At 42.4% G+C, this 27,143-nt stretch overlaps 1 protein-coding gene across 14 annotated transcripts in view; it reads left to right on the top strand.

Annotated features, from left to right (window-relative positions):
* Positions 1 to 312: 312 nt before the first annotated feature.
* TNRC6B (trinucleotide repeat containing adaptor 6B) overlaps positions 313 to 27,143 on the top strand; it is a 151,308-nt gene continuing 124,477 nt past the window's right edge. For 6 of the 14 annotated variants that reach the window (XM_080575428.1, XM_080575449.1, XM_080575430.1 and 3 more), the window contains exons 1-3: positions 750 to 877; positions 13,575 to 13,649; positions 16,739 to 16,811. Coding sequence is in view for 2 of the 14 variants with exons in the window: in XM_080575443.1 (XP_080431569.1) it covers positions 328 to 877; positions 16,739 to 16,811 (623 nt within the window). In the remaining 12 variants the exon portion in view is untranslated. Of the gene's footprint in view, positions 878 to 11,173; positions 13,650 to 16,738; positions 16,812 to 27,143 lie in introns of those variants that run through there. The other 8 variants (XM_080575431.1, XM_080575432.1, XM_080575443.1 and 5 more) reach the window with 5 other exon arrangements.

The following is a 27,143-nucleotide window of genomic DNA, read 5'->3' as shown; positions in this document are numbered from 1 at the left end:
GTCGCGCTCGTTATCGCATGTGCTCGTCACGGCCACCCCCTCCGACCGCGGGCGAGGGGAGGGGGCAGGTTGGCGCGGCCTCTCCCCCCCGCCTCGGCTGGGGCTGGCCCCAGCACCGCCACCGCGGGCCGCAGCTCGGTGGGCGGGCCTCCGCACCGCTGCGGCGTGACGGGCACCTCCCTCGGCCAATGGCGTGCCAGGGCGCAGGCCGCGAGCCAATCGGAAGCGCGGGAGGGCGGGGCAAGCAGGGGCGGGCGGGCGGGAGCCCCGTTTAAGGGGCCGATCTCGCGGCCAACTGGCGGGGTGCGAGGGGGGCGGGAGCCCGCAATGTCAATATGTGACAGGCACCGAGGGCAGCCAATCAGGGAGGTGGTAGTGATGAGGTTAGCCAATGAGAGGAGGTGGGGGGCGGGCGTTCCTCTTGATGGACGTGTGCCGCGGCTAATGGGCGGGGAGATCATCGGGGCTCTCCCCAATGGACAGCGTGCGATTGCGGAAAGGGGAGCGGAGGGGGAAGACGGGCAGGCGGGGCGGCCAATCAGCGCGGGGGTCGGCGGGGCGCCGTCCAATGGGCGGCGCGAGGGGCGGCGCGGGGGCGTGTCCCGGTGTGTTTGGGTTCGTGCTCCTCGGGGGAGGGAGACGGCGGCGAGGAAAGTTTTTTTTTCTTTTTTTTCCCTTTTTTTTTTTCCGTGTCCCGGCGGCGGGGGGAGGGGGCGGCCCGCTCTCCGCAGCTCGCTCTCCTCTTTCTCTTCTCCCCCTCCGCGCCCCCCCCCCCCCCCTCACGGCTTGGCGGCGCTCCCCGGGCGGAGCCGCCTCCCCCCCCCCCCCCGAGGCCCCGCGGAGAAGGGGGGGCTCCGCGCAGCTCCGCGCCTCAGCGGTGAGTGCGGGACGGGACCCGGCCCCCCCCTCCCCCACCCCTTCCCCTCCCCTCAGGGCCCTTCCCGCCCGTGAGGGGCCGTTGGCGCCAACGGCGCGCGCGCCCCTTCCTCCCCCCTCCCCCCCCACCTCCCCTCAGGGCCCCTCAGAGGGAGGCGGGGAGCGGGGGGGGGGGGGGGCGGCCCGATCCCTTCGCAGCGCCCGGCCCGGGGCAGAACCGCCTCGGCTGCGCCCCGCCGCGGCCAGCGGTGCCCCCCCGCCTGCCTCCTCCCCCCCCCTTCCTTCTCCTCCCCCCCGGGGCTTGCGGGAGCTCCCGAGGCCGAGCGGGGCGTGCAGAGGGCTCCGTGAGCCCCCGGCGGGCTCCTTGGGGCCGGGGGGAAGCGAGGGTCTGGGGGACGTGGGGCCGGCGGTGGCTGTGCGGGACGTGATGCTGCTGCTTGGGGGGTGGGAGGAGGGGCTGCGCTCAGAGGTGTGTCCCAGGCGCGCAGGGAGGTTGAAAAATAAAAAAAAAACTTCTCCGAGCTGTCGGTGGCAGAACAAGCGAATGGTTGTGTCTGGGGACGCCTCGCCGGCCGTGGGTAACGCCGCTTGCAGCCCTGGTATCTTGCGAGGCGAAATCTGCTTTATGAAAAGGCGTGTAGGAGTTGCTGCTGCTGCTGCGGGATGTAGCGGGAAGTTTTGGGATAAAACCCAGCTCCAGCAAAGTGTTTTCTTAGCTAGAGTAGATAAGGCTAATGCTGTAAGCCGTAGTTCGTTTTTTCCCGTGTTTTTTTTCCATGTTAGACTAACCTTTATATTTGTTTTGATAACCCTTCAGAGAGCCTGCAGGGCGCCTTTACAGTTAACTTGTTTCGTACTTTTCTTTTACACTCCATCATTATTATTATTTTAACCACGACTTGTTACGTTTCAGTGTCTCATCCTCCATAAAACCCGTGAATCTTAGTGAGAAGTAGCAGGTAGACCTTTGCAGTTTGTATAGCTCCATATTTAAAAAACACATTTTACTCACTAGTTTCCTGTAACACTGCTAGTCAGATGAATCGGAGTTTAGTTTTCTGGTACAAGTGTAGTATGTGTAACAGCTTTGATTCTCAGAGTCTTTAAACACTTAAACAAATTCAAACAGCTTTGTATAAAGCTCGTCTATACCGGAGTTGCTCAGCAATTTCACCTCTCTTGTCGTGGCTGTAATGGCTCAGGTTCCTTGGAGCATGCATGCTGTTGAGAAGCTAAGTCAATGTCCTGATCTGCTGCAGCATCTGAGGTCTTGAACTTAACGGTTAGGTCAAGGTTTCTGTACGTGATCCATGATTATCGTTGGGGCTGCCATGTAGATGTACCTCGGGAGTGCTTTAAGGTGACTTTTCACGTGCTCGCAGCTAACTCAGTTATGGGTAAAGTTAGCCAATTCTGCAGTGAAGAAATAAATCGCCTCGCGAAAAGCTGAGGCTGCAGAAGGGAGCGTGGGACCCTGTGCGGAAGCAAGTGCGTGTTAGCTTTTCTGCTCTGAAGTTCTGGTGGCAGCAAGATGCAAGCAGATCTTATGCTGTAGAAACTAGGTGAGGTTGGTGTCATACCTTGTACTGTCATCTGGGCTAGCTATATTGCACGTGGAATTGTATACTGACAGTGTTTACGTAAAACTGTGTGTATATAACCAACTAGCACAGAATTGCTAATTGGTAAGATTCTAACATGCATGCTTCTCTTGTCAACTTGATCCTGAAGGTTTGTTTCCTTATAATGCTGTTATCAGGCTGCTTACTAAAGGGACTCTCTTCATTCCGGTAGTGTGGAAGTACTGGAAAAAACTGTAACTATAGTTTACAAAACTGCCAGCATCTCCTGGTTAGATGGGCATATGAATTGATGTGTTACTGCAGCTTTTGTGTAGCTGCAAATTAAGCTGAAAATCTGAGCCTTCATCTTAAAAAAATAAGGTTTTACTAGCTCAAATGTTAGGAAAGAAGAATCTTTAAAGCATGAATCAAGAAAGCGTCGTCTGCCAGAGATTATGAGACTGAATATTCCAATAAAACACTTGAGTTAGAATGCGTGTCGTGGCTTCGCTTGGTGATGAGTGTTTGATCATTAAAACTTGATAGAGTATAGAGCTGATTCACGTTGCGGGATAACTTGACGAGGAGGGATCTTCAGGAGAGAATTTTGCAGAGTTACAAAATACTATACTGTGCCTTAGATTTGCCTTCTCTTACAGGTACTAGAAAATAGAAATAAATTGTTTTGTAGAAATAATGCATAACACGTATCATATATAGAGATAGCTGCATCCAGAACGATGGAATGAATTAGAGTACTGCTGTTGAAAAAGTCATTTGAAAATAAGTTCAAATGGGTTTTCTTCTCCTGGCTTTTGATTTTATTTTTTCAGCAAGACTTGTGTGTTTCTGCTTACAGAAAAGATTGGATTTACAATTAGGCTTTATGAACTGAAGAGCATAGAAAAAGTATTTGGAGCTTAGTTATTGATTTGAAAAAGTTTATTAATAGTTATTAATACCTAATGGTTCAGTTACTTTATACACCATTTTCTGCAGAGTGCTTGGATGCAAAATCTCTTGTCCTAGTCACTTACTGCCATTATCTTTCTTAATTTCCCTCAGAATGTCTTCTTACGCATAGATACTGTCTAGCTTGTGCATTAGGAACGATCAACGGTCATTCTCCAGCTTATTTGCAGTGATGTTCCTCAGTAATTGCTCTAATGCTGTGTTAGGTTCACAAATTCTGTCTGTCCCAAAGATTTACAAATTCTGCAGTACTTCTACGTAGAATTACATCTTGCAGTTACCAAAATTACTATTAGTTGTTATTTTTTCACTCAGCCTTTTTTTTACGTGTAAGTTTGGGATCAGTAAATCTGTCACTGTGAAGAGCTGGCATTTTGTGTCTTCATATGCTAAATTAAGTGCATTTAGTGCATAGATAAAAGAGGAAATACCTGATACTAGGAAATATTTACCTTGATTTTTGTTTAACGTAAAAACTTTGTTACCTCAGTGCTTGTAATACTTGCTTGAATTATCTTTGGAAATGCTTTTAATTATCTTCGTGTTGTTTTTTTGTTGTTGTTTGTTTTTAGTGCAACATTTTACAAGTATTATGTCTATCTTGGGGAAAGAATAGGAAGAAGATGTCAGTCTTGTGTTCTGTTAGTGAGAACTTAACCACAGATATGTGGAGCAATTAGTGGCATATATTTCTAACTGTTCAAGCAGATGTGGTAGAACAAGATTTCTGGATTCTTGCTGATAATCTTGCTTAGCTTAACGTTTACTGTCTTTTCTCCCTTTTCAAATAAAATATGTACAATAAATTTGTTTGTTCTTTCAGATCATAGTGTGTGGAATAGGGACTGAAGAATCACTCCTAATTTCTTGTTAATGCAAAGTAAACTTTCTGCTACCGTCTGCTTGTAAAAATAAGGGCGCTGTTTGGTCCTTGAGCCAGCTGTCACTGTCAGACAAGGAGCTGCCAGTTGGTATTTCTGCTTGAGTTGACCAGGGTAATAGTAATCAGGGTATTCTGGTTCCTCTTCCCTGTCACTTTCAGCGGACAGTAAAACTCTTACGTTTCCTCAGATTGCTTTGCTTTACTCTTCATGAGTTCTTTGCTTCGCACAAAATAGCGAAAGCTTCTACTTGCTTACTTCTTTGAAGAAAAAGTATGTTTTACTATAAAGAGTTGACATTTCTTTTACTCCTATGGAGCAGTAGGCAATAAGTATATTGAATAAATTTTCCCTTGCCCTTCAGGTAGCGGTAAGAAGGAGAGGGTGTTTTTGCACTTACGGTTTGCATGTTGTAGGGGAACGTTCTGAGGTTTTCAAGTTTTCATCAGTGTAAGGACTGTGGTTGGAGTTTAGATGTTCTCCGTGTTTACCATGTAGTGAGCTATGGAGATGACCTTTTCCAGTTTCAGCTAGGCAGTACGGATTGCGTTTCTGGGCCTTGCCAGCTTCTGAAATCAGATATCTTCTGTCTATTTCCTGATTTAATGCGTGTGGATTAGAAAAAAGTACAACGGTTCCATGAAAAATCCAAAAAGAAAAATATTTCATCTGGGACTGTCAGCATTTAATTAAAAATATATATGTTTAAAAGGCTGACATACGTCTAAAAGTAGCTCTTAGTTTAGCTTTCGTGTTTTCTGAGAGCACTGTTTGATGAGAGAAATGGGAGGTATGGTAAGGCAGTGTTCATGCTGCATGCTGTAGGGCACTGGTCAAAATAAATGGGTAAAGTATAAACTCATAGTCAATGTATTTTGACCCTCTAGGCAGAACATTGAAGGCTGAAAAGCTAATTAGCGGATGAAAGGATAAGAAGCAAAGTTGCAAAACAAAGGGTTGATAATTTAAAATAGCCTGTCAGAGGATTAGGCAAAAGGCGATACAATAATATTGTTTTGCATGAGGAGAAACCCTTTAAACTGTTAAATGAGTGGCAAAAGAAATAACCCAGTATATGTTTTTACTTGCATTTAATTTCTAAAATGTCATCTTAGTTCTTGACAGTGCAATGAAAAATACCATCAGGAAAAACTACCTGACAGCATTTTTTTCAGTCAGCTTCAGTTTTTTGGCAGCAAGACCATCCTGCTGTAGGAGAAATGGCTTCTTTTGTGCTGTTGGATTTGGTAGCGGTCTACAAAGAACATTGTTTTTGCATCCACTGATAACTTCTGTGAGTTTCGAGGTTTTCAGATTCTTTTATGCTGGTTGAAAATGGTTTTTCCTGTTTCTCTCATCGTCTTGTATCCTGGCATAGTATTTTTGTCCTATTCAAGTCTCTCTTTTCGTACAGGAAACATTGATTGTGCCTTGCTGTTTGTTGCTGCGTTTGTCACGTAGCAGAAATAGACAGGTTTCACAAGTGAAATTATACGTACGATTTCTAAATCAAGAAGCTGAATGTTTTGCAAAGTCCTATGCCAGCATTCTTGTTTTAAGACTGGTTTATGAAGTCTGTGCGTTACCAGAACAGACAATCCCCGGGATGCTCTACAGCAGTCCTCACCGACCTCCCTGGCCCTGTGACCTCTGCAAAAGCCTGGTGGCTCTTGTGCGTTCATGGTAGGAATTGGGTTCACCTTGAGGAGAGGGACGTAACCCTCCTGAGGCCCGCCAGCCCACTGTGCGTGCAACGTGCTCTGGCCCTGGGCGATCCACCAGTGTTAGCAGCAGTCCGTCTTCGCTTGCTGCTGCTTGCAGCTGAGAGACGTAAATTACCCAGCAACCCTGTGTCAGCACGCGCTGCTCACACGCTTAGGAGCTGTGTGCGGCTGAGGAGACACGGGCCATCCAGCTCTTTGCTGTTTGCTTGAAAACCTTTTACTTTTTTTTTTTTTAAAGATCCTTAAAAATAATCTGATTTACTTTTTCTGGAGATAATTAAAATGCCACAGAGTACATTTCATTTTTCTTGCTGCAGCTGACAGTAGAATCTGCTTTTTCACACAGCAGTACCATAACTTAGTTTTTCCAGAAGTTAGGTTATGTGGGAGATTGAGTCACCTATGCATTCATTTCCTTTACTAATACGAGGACACGCTATGTCAAACGTCACAGGTTTCTGTTGTTTGCAGTGTCTTAAAATACTGTAAGTTAATGTTAGTACATGCAAAAGCTAGCTTGAGAACTGGTGTCTTTAATACAAACTTAGGGTATAAAGTAGTTTATAAATTTTTGTTTCTGAGATAGAGGAATGTTGTGTGTCCGTTTGCCCCAGTTTCTTACAGGTAAAGACACACAATTCACTCCAAATTGTGATCCATCCATAACTTGAGGCAGCTGAAAATTACTTTAAGAAAGTAAGCCCATAGACTTGCATGAAACGGTTGCTTTAGGACATTGTCAGCTACTTTACAGACTTGAGTACCTCTTTTTGAGACCCTCTCTAGGATTATTCAGCATTGAGGTTTTTCTGGGATGTGTGTGTGATTATAACGGTATTGTTACACTGCTCTGAACGTAGCAGTTTAACACCGGTTAGAAGATGGAAAATTCTGAAATTTGTATTAGGGTTTCTTGTTTCATTTTTTAAGCTGAACTTAAGCTGCTCCTAAAAAAGAAGCTAAATAGAGAGAACTTTTGCACAAATGTGTGTCCACACAGGAAGTTTTACAGTCATTGTAATTCAAATTCACATTCTTTCTGTGTGTAATCGGGGTCTCAGAAGAACTTTGTTTTCTAACTAGTTTTCTATCTTTTTATGTTAAATGGCTAAGGTTCTGCTTTAGGAGATTTTTATTGCATTGTACTAGATGTGAACACTTGAAATTAAAAGCATAGATGAGTCTTTTGGTGAGGAGAATAAGAATGAAAGGGAATCAAGCCACGGCACTAGCTTGTCCATTTGTCACAGACCATTTTTCATTTCTGAAAACTTTCTTAGATTAGAATTTTTTCAAGATGAATGCTGTCTTTGTATTAGTATTGCACCACCCATCAGATGAAGCATCTTTATTGTAGTGGTTTAAAATAAGCACAGTTGCTGTTACCTGCAATAACAATACCAGAAGTTATATGCTCTGTGTTTCCTGAGCACTTAAAACCAAAGTGGGATACTGAAATGTATCTTGAGGTGTTGGGGTTTCTTTTGGTGGGGTTGTTTTGCTTTTATACAGCTGTGTTTTTTTGCTTGGATGAATGTTTGGCTGCTTTGAGAGCTGTTCATCTGCTTTATGTGGCTGGTGTGACAGCATGAAGAACACATACAGATTTTAGTTACTTTGTCAGAGGTTTTATTATATTTAGTAAAAGGTTAGAAGAATGGTACTTAGATTTCTGATGACACTCACTTTGCTGAGTGAGACTTGAAAGGAGAAAAGCATTCTTTACTGCACAGCTCAGCTTTTTCACTTGCTTTTAAAACTATGTAGTTTGAGTAAATTAACATTCCATAACCTTCTTTGTTCAACCTTTTTAACTTTTGGAGTACCCAGAGAAGCAAGCCAAAGTGACCAAATAACCTTCTCTCTTGTTGGAAGTAACTCCTTTGGTTCTTTAATAACCAAAGGCCAGACTTCTTTCTTTTCCCCGTCCTTGGCAATTCATGTATTGCAGAAAATACGTTCAAGTTGAGAGAGTCTTACTTGGATGAAAAAGGTAACTTAGCTCGTGGAGAAACGTCTTAAACAAAAGGTGCAAGTCCCATTGTATCAAATACTTTTCCATTGGCTAATAAACAATGGAAAATGCTCCTGACTGCATAAGATAACGGTGGCCTTGGGACAAGAATACGATGACATACTTGGTCTGTTCTATCACAGGTCTAACCCTATGCTTACCCAGTGCTGGGTAGCGTTACATGTACCAGTTTGGGTAATGAGGCAAACTGATAGTGTCTTGTGCATGAACACTGTATGTCAGCTTGACTTGCCCCTGCCTCATCTGTGTGAAGGGGACTAGCTGTGTAAACTAAACATTATTTCTGTTTTACTAAGCCTTAACTCAAAAAAAAAAAAAAACACTTGGGAATTCATATTACTACATTTTCAGATTAAATACATGATGAACACAAAATAGTATCTAAAAGTGAAAAACATTCAAACCTAGAAGCAAATTTTTAAAGAGTTACGTTTTTAGGTACGATGGGGCAGCTCTACTGTGCAGATCAATTGTCATGTATTGGAAGCAGGTAGCCAAAAGTAGGCTTGAATCCTTCTGACTGTAATAATGAACACTGGCTACTTGTCTTTTAAATGCCACTTTTAGAGGAAATTAGATGCGAATGTTGAAGAACTACTTTGTGCCACCCCCAGAAGACTGAAGATTTAGTACTCTTGCGCATGCCTCAGGAGGACCAAAACTCTTTGTACAAATAGTTCCACATTCAGTAATTCTAACTGAGCACGTTTATTTGAGCTTGCATTGTGGAAGACTAGGATTGTACCACTAATAATGTTACATTCTTTTAAAACAAGTAATAAAAATAAAAACAAAAAATGAAGTTTTGCCTCATTTCTTTGAAGAAGTTTGAAATAACATTGTTAAATACGCAGCAGATTTTTTGAAAATTAGCTTCCTGTCCCTTTCTTAGGTGCCTAAATAGCTGAAAAGTACAATTCAGGCTGATGTCAAGCTGTAAATACTGATGAAGCTGAACTTGGCAGCTGGTTACATTGCAAGTTGGTGTTTACAATTGTAGTTTAGAATTATTTGCTTTACAACTTAGTATTTCTTTTCTTCTTTGACATAGTAGTGTTAAGATCTGAAACTTTTCTGCATATATAATAATCATGTTAGTAGGAAGTCAAATAAAATGCCTTTGTGTAAAACCAAAATCTCAGTTACTAATGATTTAGAAATGTGTTTAAGTATGGCACGTTCATTTGGAAAATTTCAAGGTGTAAACAAGCAAAGACCTAAAATAAATGTAAAATAAGAGCAAATTGTGACTTAGTATTCATTCTCAACACATGCACATAGCCCGGCCCTCCTCCTGGCCCTGCCTCAGCCCAACGTGGTGATAAACGTCTGCCCAAAGCAGCGCTGCGGGGTGGAGTGTTAAGCTCTAGCGCCTTCTGTGCGCAACAGCATATGCAGAGATACGTTTTCTGCGTGTTTGTGTATCATGACTGCTGTTGGAGTTAGCACCAGCACTGTGTTAGTGTCAGATTCTTAGTGTGAAAATATATGTATAAAAAAATAAATAGAGGAAACTGTAATACTCTCCTAATGGTATTACAGGAAGATGGTAAGAACTAAAGAGTTAGGTGCAGTATCTTCCAATCCCACGATGTGTTTGAATGATTTCAGTAGTTCTGTCTTTAAATAACCCCTGTAACTGCTGAAGTTCCCATTTCAATGTGCCAATGGATAGATAAGCCACCCTTCTTCCCAGGGCGCGTGCCTGCTTACTGCCTTATCAGTTTTAATTTTGTTTCTGCTGCTGTTTTTGATAAACATACTGGTGCGTAGGTCTTGATGGCTGTTACTTCTGGATGAAAAGGAAACCTTCGATCCTGAGTTGTCTGTCTCTCATGGTATAAATAACCTGATGGGATGATTCTGTTGGGATTATCAGCAGTAAAGAAGTTATTTATAGCTTTCAGGTTTAAAGTTGAGCTCTCGAGAAGTAGGTTTCTCATAATAACATTTCCTTTACGATGGACAAAAGGGTTTTTAAAGCCCCTGGTCTAGCATGCCACATCTCGTTCCCTTCACCTCCCTGGTCTGACATTGAATTCCTCTGTATTCTGAAGACTCATTTTGCAACTATCCTGAAATAAAGCCTTGCTGCTGCTGCACTGGTTTTGCTTCAACGGCGCTGCAGCTTTGGGAATGCTGGTGTAAATGGATTGCTGGCACTTGGAGCACGTTGATTGTATCCCCGTTTTTGCCACCAGAGCACCATTAAATTACATGATAGTTGTAATACTCATGGTAATGGCTGCTTGTGTGCCATTAGGATTCCGAGCATTGCTCCCATTATCAAGCAGAAAGCAGTATTAGCAGTGTAAAACAGCTGTCTTTTGTGCCTGTAAAGCATTGGTTTGCAATATCTAAGAGAACAGAAGATGAACAATTGAAAGGAATGAGTTTTTATAGTGATAGTTTGTTTCTGACTTTACTCAAAATTTTCTTTCATTGTGTTAGCTGAGTAAAACTTTGGTGTAGAGCAGAAAAAGCAGCCAGTATTCAAAGCTCATCTTTTATTTCCTAGGTGCCTCAGTCATCATTGAAATTTACAATGCTCCTGACTATCAAGTGTGTGTTGCAAAGGGGATAGGGAAAAGGGAGTTTCCCTGCTACAGAGAGCTTACAAAGACAAGAAAGAAATAAACATGGGGTGGGATTCCAGAAGATGCTGAGATGCTGAAAGAGTGCTCCCAACAACTTCAGTTTTAATAGCTTTCCATAAGCGCTGTGTTAGAGTGTTGAAGGACTCAAAGAGGAAAAACTAGAAATAGTTTTGGGGTGGTTACACATGTGCACGTATATATGTTATGCATAAAATGCGTGTACATGTGCTTCAGCCACACTGAAGAGGCAGTGGGACAAAGCACAGAGGAGTTTGGAAGACTTAACCAGTGTGCAGCCTCAGGGTGCTTAGAGTTGGGATTTAACCTTGGTTACAATTGAGAAGTGATGTGTAGCATAAGATAAGTGCCGAGGCAGACTAGAAACAAATAACTCTCACGTTCACTGTAAAACTTCTTTATGGATTCTCAAGCAAAATCAGCATGAGCAGGAAAAAAGTGAACTTCTGTGCTTCTTGTGCATTAGAAAGTGGCAAAAAGGTAAACAAAACATTTTAAAAAATGCACTTTTATTTTTTTTTTCCCCTTAGTGGGAGGAGGAATATTTGACACCTTCACATAAACAACGTGTAATGTTTTGGGACACTGGGGAGGTGGCAGTGCAATGTTCTGTCTTCAGTTCATTTTTCAAGGTTGTTTTCAGATTAGAGAGCTAGGAACGGTATTTCTAAATAGGAAGTCTGACCTAAGAACGTTTTTGTGTAGTCCAGGTCTGCCTTTCTTTACCATCATCCTGCTTTTGAAATGGATGTGGATGATCTGGTATCCATGTGATGGAGTGAACAAAAGTTTTGTTTGTTTGTTTTTTAAATTACATAGGTGCGGTTTAAGAAATATTACTAGTTTCTCAGAAAAAGCCCAATAACTAGGATTTGAAAGAAGTATCCTTTTGCACTTGTTTCCCATCTTCTCCTTAACATTGATTCAAAAAGGAAGGCGTTCTTTAATTGGAAAAGAAAGGGTTTCCTGAGCAACTCATGTTTTGTAGTTGTCCGTTTACCAAAAAAAAAACAAAACAAAAAACAACAGCGTTCTGCTTTATGAAGTGGTTTTGCTAGTTTGTTTGTACTATTGATATAAAAGGACTTAAAAGCTATGATTTGAGGCTTGTGTTTTGTACGTATAGGTTAGTGACAATTTTTGTATAGTTTTTCTAACGTTCCCTTAGTAGAGCAGTATATACATGATACTTATTCTAAGTTGCAGTTTGATATGCACAGCCACTTCCAACAAGATACCTATGTTAACAGGTGAGCTATGTTAACTATGTGAACAGGTGAGCTATTTTCCACGCAGTATAGAAAACTTCAATACAAGTAAGTTAATAATGAACAAAATATGAAGTTGTACAGCCAACACTGAATTAAAAGTAATGGATGTTCTGCAACGCGTCCTGTTCTGCTGTAGAGCACCGTGGTGATTCTGTGGAGCACCCAGCTGCCCTTGCTGAACGCTGTTCTTTGGGTTTCTTAACAAGAAGCAGAGGATTTCTGCCTTTTCCCTTTCTTCCTGGCTGCTTTGTTTAGAGTCATGTTTTTAGTTCTTTTTTCCTTGAAGTATGTCTTCTGGGTTTCCTTACACCTATGGCAGAGAGATGGTTCTAAACACCATGAAACAGTGCAGTGGTGAACTGTCTCTCAGGCACCAGTGATCTCTCTCCTTCTCCCTTGCTGTTCCTCACTGATGACATTTCCCTGTTCAGTCTTGGAAAGTCCTATAAAGTGGAGAAAGGACTATCACAGCGAAACGTGGGTTGTCCTGAATAATTTTTACAGTAAATTATGACAGTATGCTGTAGGTGGGGGAGGAAAAATAAAGTATATTTTGTGTTGTTTTGAAGTTGTGGATGACTTCAGGCCAACTTGCCGATCACCTGCTTGGCTATGTGATGGTTTGGGGCATTTACGTCAGCTCGCTTTTGTGAGGTGATTTTAGACAGCTTGAGGCCTTTTGAGCAGAAAGTGTGCTTTTGGTTGCTTTATCAGAATCGTTGAAGTATGTAAATTGGAAACGAGTTTTAAACTAAAATTTAGTGCTGTCAAACATCTAGCCATTTAGCAATGGGATAGTTAAATCGCAGTGGCAGCAAAGCCCCCCTTTTTGTCTCCAAGTGTACTGTTGTTGCCAGTCAGAAATGGAGTGAATGCAAATCTTGCCCAGAAAGCTCTTAGTTAATGCCAGAAGCTCAGAAAAATGCCTCAGTTTATGGCAGCTAGACCAATGATGGGAACAGTTTGTAACTACATAGTGCCGCGCATTAATCACGAGTGGTCGCCAACAACATGACGCAGTGAATTCAGAAACGTGCCACCTGTTGGTTACCTTCACAATTAACTTTTTTTTTAATGGTGCCTAAGTAATAGCAACTGGAATTCAGATTTTCCTGTTGTTAACTTGGATGGATAGTGGTAAACCAACAGTTCTGGACCCTTTCGTAGTCCTGGAAGTCAGTTATATTTTGCGAAACCAAAATTGAAGGCTTTTCTAGCTGTGGTCAGCACAGGATAGTGGGTTCTGAATGATTTGAATGCATTGAGTGTTAGCCAGTTCAGTGATGCTCGTGTGTCATTATTCTTTCCAAATAGGATTACATACCCAACAATTGCTAATGGGATTCATTTTTATACGTAATTGCTACCCAGGAGTCCTCGTAGAATTACATAACCACTTTCCTTGAGTGCGCCTGTGTGCGTTATCTCAGTTCTTACACAAGAAACCAGTTTCACCCCTTCCCTTTGCTCAGTTGTGAATAGAAATTCCATTTTTAGAATTTCCCCCTGTTCTGTGGTATCTCACAGTCGGTAGGAACTTCTATCACACGTGTCACCGGCGTTCTCCGGATTTGGATGGGAGGTTGTGGGAAAAGTTTGAAGAAAACGTATTTCTGATTGTAACCTTGCTCCTTTCAGTTCTGTGCACCTGGAATACTGCGGTGTTCCTACAGAGGCAGCTTATGTGAGGTGACCAGAAAGGAGGTACTTGCTGTAAGTAATGAACTTGGCATGCAAACATGGGAAAAACGCAACACCCTAAACAAACACTTGAGAAAAAGGCTAGCCTGGGAGTCCTGACACTGTGCAGGATATTCGGCTGCTTCGTAGATTTCCTAACCCAGCTAAGCAAAGTGCTGCTCTAGGCTAGATTAGAACCAGAACTACGTACAGAACAGTTTGGGGGTTACCCTGCATGGATGCAGTTGTGGTCTGCCAGGGCAGGGCTTACTTTATGTAATCCATCAGCAGGTAGGTTGAGTGATTTGTTTCTGTTATTGCCAGGTAATACATACCGAATCAGATTTTTCAGTGCACCTGGATATTGAATCACCAAGTGTTGTAGTTAAGGTGGTTAGTACTTGGTTAGGACCTGGCACAGTTTTTGGGTTTTTGGAGGGCAGGGGGAGTTGCCTTTCCCACTTTATTCTGTCAGCAGTGCCTAAATTGTAGGTGGGGTTTCTTGTTTGCTTTCATTTTTGGTTCCCCTCCCCTCTTGCTTCCCTTGAGCAGTTGGTGGCTACCTAATCAAACTGCGTCTGATTTCCTTTCAAAAATGTTTCCTATGCAGTCTGGGCAAGCACCTTGACACATCCTAAAACCCTGGCTGGTCAAAGTAGATAGGCAGTCTGAGGATTTGAGTTAGGAGGTATATCCACGATATTTAAATATTGTTCTGACTATGGTGGATGCTGGGATTCTCTTCGCTGTAACATCTTTGCAGTCCTGTTCAGCTACATGTCATGTTCCATTACTCAGCCTGTTTTCAGTGGATTCTAGTCTTTTGAGCTACTTTGACTTTGCTAATTAACTTTGTTATTGCTCTAGAAACATAATCCTAAATTTATTAGAGTAATGGAAGGAGAATGATCAGTCTTTTTTTGTCTTCTATCTGTTAAATAGATACTCACTAGAGGCCTTTTTCTGGTAGTGGTAGGAATCCATACTCCTCATGAACAAGAGTCTGTGATGAGGCAGGACAGGTTATTGGCATAATCAGTGGCCGTTCTCTCTCTTTCCATGGAGACATAAGTGGTCCAAAAGCATGTGGTGGTTTGGCTGGAATTTTAAATGCTTTCGCTAGATAGTAATGCTGCAGTATTTCAACGTCCATCCTGTAGCAAACCCTTTCGGGAAAAAAAGCTGTTATTTGGACAGCTTCTGCAATGTTTCATATCCCCCAACTTCAGATGCTTTGCTGTCAGAAATGGCACAAACGTGAGTCTTGCGTTTTGGCTGATACCCTCATTGGATGGGGGTGGATGTCAGATACATTTCATAAAACTGCTCGGTCAACAGCAAGCAGCCTTTGGCTACACCTACAAGGTATTTTGTACTTGACTGCATGGATAAATAACAGGGTTTTACATGGCATTGCTGGATATTTCTGAGATGTTTCAGAGAGATGGGTGGTAATTTCCCATTCAGTCAAGGAATTCAGTTTTCCCTTCTTTTCTATAGCTCTTGGAAATGAATAGGGAAAGCTGAAAACTCAAAGACAACAGAGCAGGCTGCTCTCACCTCTGCGTATTATTTTCAGTGTATGTCAGTAGTATTTCCTTAATCTCCTACTGTCCAGTGAAGCCAGGTAAATGCAACTTGCTTTACTTACTTAGCAAACTGGGGTGAAAGCAGTGTTTGTTCACTGAAGGAAATGTTAAGAAGAGGTAAATGTTATGGGTTCTTGCTTATTCCAGGGTATGCTGTCACTTACTGCAAACTTAATCAAGAGTTTGAGTTTTGTTAGACTTGTCTCCAGAGCCTTACTTTGTAACAATAATTTAAAATGCCTTGCCTGGTAAAAACATCCTCATTTTAGGTATGAGGCTGCTTTGGACATCATGATATTAAGGTGATAATGTACTTAATAGTTTTCCAGGTGAAAATGTACATTTCAGAGTGGTTAAGAAGACAGCATGTTGCACTTGTGTTTCGATACTGCTTTGCATGTACGTTTCTGGATGGAAAGCCAACATTTCACTTCTGTACCTACAGATAGCTAACAGTTCAAAACAGTTAAAACAGTTCAAAACTGTTGGGAAAAGGATAAAATGATAATAATAAGGAAATTATAATGTGCTGCCAAAAATAACATTTTCAGCAGCTATAAAATTGTAGTGCTTAGTTTAAATGATAACATTTGTATTAGGAGGTATTTCCATTATATTACCATTATATTATGATGAGAAAGCATTAGCTTTTTGTTTCTTTTTTTTATTATTCTCTTCTCCCCTCTATTCCCCCAGTGGTTCCAGTGGCAAGGTTTCTACAAACTGGTAACAACAGTAAATCCTTGGAAGAGGAATTTCCTGTTCAATACCAGTTTGATGTTTCCGTCATGCAGCAGTATGCGGGATGTATTGTTCATCAGACTTCAGTGTCAGGCTGTAGTATATAGTATTTATTCTGCTGGCTGATTAGCTTGCCATCAATCTTCATTAAACAGTCTGACCTCTTAAATGGTTTGTTGGGTCGCAGGATGAGCGTTTTTTTTCTCTCAAAACTGATTGTTGCTCTGAATTGTGTGGTGGTGTGTGAGTAGTAATTACGTGGAAGCAATAAACAGTATTATGGCGGTTTTGACATTTTCTCGGAGGGTAGCTATTTTTAAAATACATTTTCAGCAGTGGTGCGATTTCATTCTGTAGAAATCTAAATTTGCTAAAACCTAAGCCTAAATTTGATCCTAAGACTTAGCAAATACATGGGTGTTGCAGTATGTAAAATCCTTGCCTTCGAAGAAGAATTGCCTTGATTAGAGTGGCAGTTGAGGTGGAAGAATAGTGAGGAGAAAAGTACGTTTCCCTCTTACTCTAACCCTGGCCATAGCTCTTCCTCCTCTCCCCCATCTCCCCAGTACTGCATACATTACTTTGGGGAAGAGGAGGAGCCTGTGTTGCTTCTTTTGCAATAAGAATTCTTTATTTACCCTATGTGATCTTACAGTTTTTTTCTAAATGCATTGTGAGTAAGGGTTGCTGAGCTTCAGAGGCAATTAACTGTCTTCCGTTTCTACATGTTTTTATCTGGTAATGACCACCGTTGGCTAATGTATTTATTTATTTATTTTTGTCTACTTCTAGGGTTTCGTTTTTGCACTGAATGTAGCCAGGACGGATCCTTGTGGGCTTTGGCAGCCCTTGGAAACCGTCAAAGGTAAAAAAGAAATAATAATAATAAAAATCCAAAGTTCAGTATTGCATCCTTGAAAGTTGGAGGTGAGAAGAACACTCTCCTATACTAGTTTTTTAACCACTTTTAAAGTATATTGCTATTGTCATGTATTTTCTAGTGTGTTATTTCCTGTGGCTTTGCATGTGAAGGTTTTTCTGTAACTGCCTGATGGGATTTGTGTTCGTCAGCTACATTTGATGTGTGTGGTGGTTTTCTTTGAAAATGAATTAATTTCTGATGAGATTTTAAAGTCACTGGATTCTGTAAGTAATCAGTTCCTATAAGCAATGAAGTTAGATTGAAGCTTTGTTTTTCTTCTGGATGCTCTTGCTTTCATCTCAGTACCTCTCAATTCTCATTTAAAATGACAAAAACTGTTCTGTTCTTTTTCCATATGTTAAATTTTGTATTGCTTTTGTACAGTCATAACAAACCCCATGTAATGTGTGAAACTAGCAATTTAATCTAATATGGTTAGATCATCTATTAAAAATAAACACTTCTGTGCCTGCATACCTAGGTAAAGACTAATGGTTGCGATGATGTGTCAAGGTGATGGTGTTAGTCTCATTTAAGATACAATTCATTCCAGTACTGCCTTGTTTGAACTGTCTTTTTTCCAAGTATGGCATGTATACAAGATCACCATGTTTTGAAGAGCACTTGTGTGTCTGTTTTGCTTTGTGTTCTTGAGAGAGTTTAGGATCTACCCTCAGTTTCTGCTTACTTTCTGTAATGGTGACAGTTTGCACAGCTTTGCTCTTCTTTGAGGGTTTTCCTGTTGGCCATATCTGATTCAGACTTTGCAATTCATAGGAACCACAATCGGTTTTACATCAAAAAGTGCTGCTTTTGCAGCTGCTGCCTTCAGAAGCTTGAAATTATTCTTTCCTCTATATCAAATGAAGGGCACTGTTTTCCTCTTCAGTCTGTATTTGACGTCTGCTGGCAATCAGAAGAAAAAGTGTTGAAAGACCCATTTATTAGATAAAGTGCTTAGTTCCAATAATGCCTTTTTGGTGACCAGCAAATTTGAAGACACGTGGATTCCAGCTCTCTCCTGCTAATAAGGGTTTTATGCTTCTGAATGACAGACCTTTCTATTTGGGGAACAGTCAGCCTTAGGAAGTAGAAGTACCTTGTTCACTGGTATTACTCGTCAGGGCTTTTTGAGGATATCGTAGTTCGGCTGAGGTTTTATTCGCTGCAATATGCCAGAATGCAGTAGTGAGGAGCTAGGTGCTCTGCACTGTTGTGGTTACACTGAATTTATGACTGGTAGCTGCATCCATCATCCTGATACCACTGAAAAAATTCTGCACATCTTTGCTGCAGAAAGAGATGAAACACAAACAGGATGAAACATGAGACTGATTTGGCCATATTACATTACGGTAGGAAAATACTGTCTTAGGCATTAAATTTCATAAGAATTACAGTTCTTCTATTAGTGAGTATTTTTATCTTTGAGAATATGAGATTAAATTTGAAAGAGTTAAATAAAAACTAATTAACTTCAGATGTGCGTCTGCTAGGTTGTATGTTGGCATACCTGTACCATTTGTCAGACTTCCCCTGGAGTCCTTTTCACTCAGGCTGCAGTTGGTTAATTTTTCCAGAAGACCTCAGATGAAGCTGGGGGGCCTCAGTCCTATTTGAGGTAGTTTTGGTGGATGTATGCAAGAGTGGAAGAAGAGGATTATCATACTCTGACCTTTTCCAAGAGTGACTTTGTTAATAGGTGTCAGATCTGAAAGTCTGAACGGACTGTCTATAAACTTTGTCATTTTATCTCCAGGGAAGGTGGTCCATCTAATGTTGGAAGTAACTAATTTAATATGTGGGACTTTGGAAGCTGTAGGGCTCATTTAGTTGGGCTCCTTTCCAATCCTGTAGGACCCTAGTACAAATTCTGATTGCCTGTCTATCCTCTTTGTACAAAATAAGCTACCCAGTGTGTGATCTTTAGCCCTCTTCTCGGAAGCTTAAGAGGCTTGTCACTGCCAACAACATGGAATAATTATGTTGGTTCTTCATATGCTGGCAGTAGGCAGTCACTTTCTTGGCTGAGAAGTCATCCTTAGTTTAATGACTATTACAAAAGTCTGTCAGAGATGTTTTTTCATGGATTCAGGAATCCCCAGATGCCTGCTTTGGGCAATAAGAAAGATGGAAATGCAGCGTTCTTGTGCCAGTGGCTATATGAATCCTTCCTTTCATAGGGAATTGAAGAAACTATGTAAAAATGTATTGAATTGGACTCAGAGTTTGTTGCCTGATACTTTGTCTCCTGAAAAAAGCCAAAAGCAAGTGTCATGGGGAAAACTAAAACTACAACAAAAGGATAGTGCTTAGCAAAAGCTTCCTCTTGCAATAACTCCTGCTGTCTGTGGCTTAAGGTCTTCTTATACCAGCTGTGAGGGTTTATTTTTTTTAAGTGGATTTACTCCCCCGCCCCTTGTGAATTTTTCTAGTAAATTGGGGCCTTTTTAAACTTCCAGCTTCTTGCCATTCCATGTGAGTGAGTTCACACTTACTGAGCATGGTATGAAATAATACAGTCTGTTTTGAACATCAAAGCTGGTAAAACGTGAATTGTGGGTGATTAGGGAAGCTGAGGCGATTCCAGATAAGAAAGGGTTAAGAATGAAACTATTAAAGGAGAACAGAACATTAGGTGTAGGGCAGGAAGCAGATGTACGGACAATGTATCTCAAAATAGGACATACGGGCAATATATCTCGAACAAGACATTGGAATCCAAGATAAGAAAATAATGAGCAGAAGATTCGAAGAAAAAACAGTCCTTGCGGTTAGGAAGAAAGCTAATTCAGCAGAATCCTGACCAAGGGTGAAAAGTACACTGTGAGGAAGACTTATGGCCTTCCTCTCTGAGACCACCGACCACAGCTCGACGACCCCTGCCCAAGACCACTGAGAGGATCTGCGCAGGCGCAGGACACAAAAAACTGATTAGCATGAGAAGCGAGAGTAGGCGGGGTTAGATAATGAATATGTATAGGCATTAATAAAATATTAATCACTGTGATGTATAAATTTGGGACGGCTTTTCACTTCGGGATGCACGATAGGCGGAAAGATCCCCCGTGCATCCGGCGCCGTCAATAAAGAATAAATCACTTAAAGAAATTGGATTTATGATCTTTGAATCAATCTGGCGACCCAGATGGGACTTCTTCTCTGTCGGACCGCAGGACCCGCTGGGAACAGGACTCCCTAGGGTACCCCCGGGATTTCCCGGAGGGACTCCTCGACTCAACGGATCACTGCGGAGGCAGACACGGACCCCATCATTGTAAGTGATTATATTCTTTATTTTGGTTTATTTGGTTGACCGGTCAGTTGGGGTCGTCTGTAAGTCGGAAAGTAAAAGTTTTCTGCAAGACGGCATTTGGTTTTTTGGAAAGCACTCAGTTGCTGTTGGGAAACAAATAACCTTTGCATGCGAGGTTGGTATTACGTTGTGTTTAAATGTGGAACTTGACCTTGGCTATTGTCTTTGGGATTTTGATTATACTCTTTATAACGTTACTAGGATCTTGGTGTTATTGTGGAAAGCTGCCGGCTTGTATTGTGTAACAAGAAACATTCTGAACTGTAACATGGGGGGGCAGCAGAGTAGTGGGATTCCAAAGAAAAGCCCGTTGGGATGTATCTTGAGTCATTGGAAAGATATAGGGGGATCCCCCGGTGGAACTGAAAATAAGAAAACGTTGATAAAATATTGTAATCAATGGTGGCCACTTTATAAGTTGGATTGTGAGGAAAAATGGCCACTGAATGGAACCTTAAATTATAATACTTTACTACAGTTAATGTTGTTTCTAAGGAGAGAAGGAAAGTGGGATGAGGTGTCATACGCAGATATGTTTTTCACTTTGAGAAACCACCCGGAATGGCAGAAGGAGTGTGGAATTAACTTAGCCCCACAGGATCCTTTGATCCTGGCAATAGAAAAGGATATGAAGAAGGAAGGGGCAGGAAAAATGAAAAGATGTTGTTCGGCGTGCAGTATCGGGCAGAGATGTTTGAAATTGAATGAGTCAGAGGAGAGAATGGAGGATTATGTCCTCCCGCCCCAGATAACAGAACGAGGCGTGGGGGCGAGCCCAGGAAACGGCAGAATAGATAAGAAAAATGAGAGTTGGGGGAATGGAGACTTTACCCCGATCACGGCTCGAACCCGAAGTAAGGTCGGGCCCGTTATTCAAGCCCCGTTACGACAGGCTATGGGGGCTAACGGACCAGCTCGGATAAAAGTACCTTTCACAACTGCTGAGTTAGATTCATGGAAGGAAGCTGTGAAAGGATACCGGGATGATCCAGAATCAGTGGCCCGGAGGTTTGAGCTGATTGTAAAGAATTTAGATCCCGATTGGAAAGATATAGAGATAATGCTGGCAGCATTATCGGAAACGGAAAAGCAACTGGTAATTAAGAATGCACAAACTCAAGTACAGACCCAGGTAACGTCAGTTTTACCTGGAACTGTGGAGGTATATGTGCCCAGAGTGGACCCAAACTGGGACTATAATGATGAGGGTGATTATAGGTTATTAAAAAGATATCAGGAATGGATTAGGATCGCCTTGGAAAGTGCGATACCAAAGTCTGTAAACTGGTCTAGGTTATATACCATAAAACAGGGGCAAACTGAGACCCCGTCAGAATTTCTCGATTGACTAAGGACAGCAATGCAAAAATTTACGATAGACCCCTCTTCTGAGGAAGTTAAAGTCCAGCTAGTATCACTGTTCTTGGGTCAGTCTGCGGACGATATAAGGCGGAAGCTTCAGAAAATGAAGGAGCCGGATGTGAGAGATTTAGAAAGGCTGGTGGAAGAGGCATGGAGGGTATTTAGGAATCGAGAAGGGAATGAGAAACAAAGGCTGGGTAGGGCTATTGCTGCGGCAACTGTTGCGGCCTTACAGAGGCAAGAAGAACCTTTTCGGGGAAAAGGAAGAGGGAATGGGATAAGGGGAAGGTCAGTAAAGCCTCCCCTGAGACCGAATCAGTGTGCATATTGTAGGGAAGTGGGTCATTGGAGAAGGGAATGTCCGAAACAATGGGAGAAGAACAGGTTGATGGTAGCTAGTGTATCTCCCGACCAATGAAGTGGACCGGGGGATTCTACCCTAGCAGATCCGCTGGTTAAAATTAAGCTAGGGAAATCAGGACAGGAAGTGGAGTTTTTAATTGACACAGGAGCGACTTATTCTGTGTTAAACCAGAAATTGATACCAGAGGATGAGGATTTTGTGACGGTGATAGGAGCTACAGGCCAGCACGAGAAAGCCTTTTTCCTAAGGCCTTTAAAATATAAGTTAGGGAAACAGATGGGAATACATAGGTTTTTATATTTACCAGGATCCCCGAAGTCTTTGCTGGGGCGAGATTTACTAGAACAATTAGAAGCGGAAATTGTCTTTGAAAAAGGGAAGGTGGGGTTAAAGGTGAGAGAAGAAAAGCTGATAACCGCGCTAAGCTTAACGCTGATACAAGCAGACCCCATCGGTAAAGTACCTTCGGAGATTTTAGACCAAGTTTACCCAGGAGTCTGGGCTACTGACATCCCTGGGCGAGCCAAAAATGCAGCCCCGATAGTGGTGAGATTAAAGCCAGGGGAAAGGCCAGTTAAGATTAAGCAATATCCCCTAAGATTAGAAGACAGGAAAGGAATTAAGGGGATAGTGGATAAGTTTTTAAAACATGGACTGCTGGTTGAGTGTGAATCTGAATATAATACTCCTATACTACCAATTAAGAAGCCAGATGGGAAGAACTATAGATTAGTGCAGGATTTAAGAGCTATAAATAAGATCACTGAAGATATACACCCTGTGGTAGCCAACCCGTACACATTACTGACTAAATTAAAAGATAATTTAGTTTGGTTTACCGTACTGGATTTAAAAGATGCCTTCTTCTGCCTGACTTTAGCCCCAGAAAGTCAGAAGCTTTTTGCTTTTGAATGGGAAAATCCAGACTCAGGACGAAAGGCTCAATTGACCTGGACCGTATTGCCACAGGGATTCAAAAACAGCCCCACGATTTTTGGGAATCAACTAGCAAAAGAGCTTGAGGTTTGGGAGGCCCCAAACACCGAAGGAGTTCTGCTGCAATACGCTGATGACCTTTTGATAGCCACTGAGAATAGGAGCAGCTGCATGCAATGGACGATAAGTCTCCTTAATTTTCTGGGTTTGAATGGGTATCGAGTCTCTCAACAGAAGGCTCAGCTGATTCAGTCACGTGTAACTTACTTGGGGTTTGAGATTTCAGGGGGACAAAGGGAGTTAGGAACAGAACGGAAAGAAACTATCTGCCGTACCCCAGAACCACAGACCATTAAGGAATTACGAACTTTTCTAGGGATGACAGGTTGGTGCCGTCTATGGATTAATAATTATGGACTAATTGTAAAACCCCTATATGACCTCATCAAGAATAACCAGTCAAAATTGGTCTGGACGGGGGAAGCACGGGCTGCCTTTAAGAAGCTTAAATTGGAGTTAATGCGAGCACCAGCTTTGGGTCTACCGGACTTGTCTAAACCCTTTTGGTTGTACTCCTATGAGAGACAAGGGATGGCTCTGGGGGTGCTGGCACAGAAGCTGGGCCCCTACAGGAGAGCTGTGGCCTACTTCTCTAAACAACTGGATGAAGTAAGTAAAGGTTGGCCGGGTTGCCTTCGAGCGGTGGCCGCTGTCATCATGAATATACAGGAGGCTCGGAAGTTCACTATGGGACAGAAGATAACCGTGCTGGTATCACACACTGTCTCGGCAGTCTTGGAGCAGAAAGGGGCACACTGGTTATCCCCTCAAAGATTTTTAAAATACCAAGCAATACTGGTGGAGCAAGATGACGTAGAAATTGTGGTTACTAACATTGTGAACCCAGCTTCTTTCCTTAGTAACACTCCTGACGAGCCAGTGGTCCACGATTGTATCGAAACTATGGAAACTGTGTATTCTAGCCGACCAGATCTCAAGGAGGAGCCCTTGGAAGACGCGGACGAATCATGGTATACTGATGGAAGCAGCTTTGTGAAACAAGGACAACGCAAAGCAGGGTATGCGGTGACGACCACTCAACAGGTAATTGAGTCGAAACCATTACCCCCTGGGACGTCTGCTCAGAAAGCAGAAATAGTTGCCCTTACGCAGGCATTGGAACTAGCAGCAGGAAAGAAAGTAAATATATGGACAGACTCTAAGTATGCATTTGGTGTGGTGCATGCACATGGGGCTATCTGGAAGGAACGAGGATTATTAACGGCCCAAGGAAAACAAATAAAATATGCTGAGGAGATTTTGAAGTTGTTGGAAGCGGTAAAGCACCCAGAGAAGGTGGCTGTTACACATTGCCGGGGACACCAAAAAGGAACCGCTGACTTCGAGGTAGGGAACCGATTGGCTGACCAAGAAGCAAAAAGGGTGGCCGGATTGGCTGAGGCAGAAGCGCTCACTTTAATACCAGACGGTAAAATACAAACTTTAGGTGAAGGACAGGAACCTAGGTACACACAGGAAGATCAAAAGTTAATTGGGGACCTGGGAGGAAAAGCAAGGAGTGATGGATGGGTATACCTGAAAGATAATAGGGTTGTACTACCCTCTAATTTAATATGGCCTATGGTCATGGCAGAACATAATAAGACTCATTGGGGAGCAGACACCTTATATAAAAATCTGAGTCGAGTCTTGGTGGGAAGAAATCTGTATACTACGGTAAAACAAGTAACCCAGCAATGCAGTATTTGTTTGCATCATAACCCTAATACAGAAAATAGGGTAAAGTTCGGAATAATCAGTAAAGGAAACTATCCAGGACAACAATGGCAGATAGATTTTTCAGAACTGCCAAGAAAAGGGGGGTATCGATACTTGTTGGTTTTGACAGATACTTTTTCCGGGTGGCCGGAGGCTTTTCCCTGTCGAACCAACAAGGCAAGAGAAGTGGTTAAGGTTTTACTGAATGAGATAATACCGCGTTTCGGAATTCCGGCAGCAATGTCCTCGGATAGAGGCTCTCATTTTTGTGCGCAAATAGTTCAAGAAGTAAGTAAGGTCTTAGGGGTAGACTGGCAACTCCATACCCCTTACAGACCACAGGCAAGCGGACAAGTGGAAAAGATGAATCATCTAATCAAACAACAAATAGCCAAAATAGGGCAAGAGACTAATTTATCATGGCCTCAGTCTCTCCCTTTGGCTTTACTTAGAATTAGAGTAAAACCACGGACAAAGGAAAATCTAAGCCCTTTTGAAATATTATACGGAAGACCCTATCAGTTTTTGTTCAGCGGGGAGGACCTGACGCAACTGGGGTCGGGATACTTGTATAATTATTTAATAGGACTCCAAAAACAGTTGGATCAAATATCTAAAGTTGTCTCAGGAACCAGGGCTAGAGGGCTGGACCAACCAATCCACCCCTTTAAACCTGGGGATTATGTGTATGTAAAAGCATTTGCAGGTCGCCCTTTGGAAGAAAAGTGGACGGGACCATACCAGGTGCTGCTGACAACACATACCGCCATCAAGATTAAGGAGCAAACGGCCTGGATCCATTATTCGAGAGTGAAGAAAGCTCCAAAAGCCCCCTGGAAAGTAACGCTGGGTGACGGTGAACTGAAACTAAAGTTCAGTCAAGCAAAATGAAGACACTATGGTCAGGAGTATTTAGTAATGTAGTTAGCAGAAATTTAGTTAACAGAATTGTTTTATTTCTGTGGCTTATAGTTGTAATTGTGATTCAAGAATTGGAAGGTGCTTCTATGATGATAGAGAATGGTGGGTGGCCTTGGTCTGAAGCCGTAACCACGGAGGATAAGAACATTAATGGAAAGTTAGCTGTTGTGGTTATTTGGCGAACAAATGGTGATCATTTACATGCATTATCAGAATGGCAAAATTTAGGGGAAGGGTGGATACACCAAAGAACTGTAGGGGACGAAATTGAAATAGGGTGCCGAATGATTAATGGAACAGCCCACGAGAAAGCAACGGGGATTTTAGTAAAACCGACTTCCAAAAGTGGCCAATTAACACAGACTGTAGCTATACTTCCTACGACAGTGAGACCCCCTATTGCACTTCCTTCCCCTACAACCTATGCCCAAACCCCAGTCAAGCTGGAACCCAAAATTTATGAAACAGGCCCGTATGTAGTAAGGAACACAGGCCAACAACAATTGTTATTTAATCCAGAATGGTCTCTCAAGCATGTTGAATTGCTAATACAAATTAACATCTCAGCAGTTCAACCAGCCTGTTCTCCTTTCCTAAAGACATCATTAGAAGGCTGAACAATATGGTCACAAAAGCAAGTACACCTCAGGGGCAGAACACAAAGAGACTTAACTGGAATGCTAGGAACAGGATTAGGAGTTTTAAGTTAACTTCATGGTTACCCAACTTTCAATAGTTAGAACAAGTTTTTAATGATCTGGTTATGTTATTGGTAGTAGGAATATTTGTATGTATGTCACTGCGATACTGCTAATGGTAAGGGCATGCAATGCAAAAGAATTTGCATGGGGAAAAGAAAAGGGGGGATTGATTAGGGAAGCTGAGGCGATTCCAGATAAGAAAGGGTTAAGAATGAAACTATTAAAGGAGAACAGAACATTAGGTGTAGGGCAGGAAGCAGATGTACGGACAATGTATCTCAAAATAGGACATACGGGCAATATATCTCGAACAAGACATTGGAATCCAAGATAAGAAAATAATGAGCAGAAGATTCGAAGAAAAAACAGTCCTTGCGGTTAGGAAGAAAGCTAATTCAGCAGAATCCTGACCAAGGGTGAAAAGTACACTGTGAGGAAGACTTATGGCCTTCCTCTCTGAGACCACCGACCACAGCTCGACGACCCCTGCCCAAGACCACTGAGAGGATCTGCGCAGGCGCAGGACACAAAAAACTGATTAGCATGAGAAGCGAGAGTAGGCGGGGTTAGATAATGAATATGTATAGGCATTAATAAAATATTAATCACTGTGATGTATAAATTTGGGACGGCTTTTCACTTCGGGATGCACGATAGGCGGAAAGATCCCCCGTGCATCCGGCGCCGTCAATAAAGAATAAATCACTTAAAGAAATTGGATTTATGATCTTTGAATCATGGGGCAAGTGAAAAGTGAGTGAATCATCTCTTTCTTTCCTTCTCCATTGCACTCCTTCCTGTTTCTCACTCCGTTCTCTGAGCTTCGAATTGTTCTAGTGTATTTAGTCTGTCCTCAGTGGGAGAGTTTGCTTATCTTTGTTCTTGTACGCTTTCTG

The sequence above is a fragment of the Anser brachyrhynchus genome (genome assembly GCF_964034855.1).
Source record: "Anser brachyrhynchus genome assembly, chromosome: 1".
Lineage (NCBI taxonomy): Eukaryota > Metazoa > Chordata > Aves > Anseriformes > Anatidae > Anser > Anser brachyrhynchus.
This window is presented reverse-complemented; position numbering and strand designations above follow the sequence as displayed.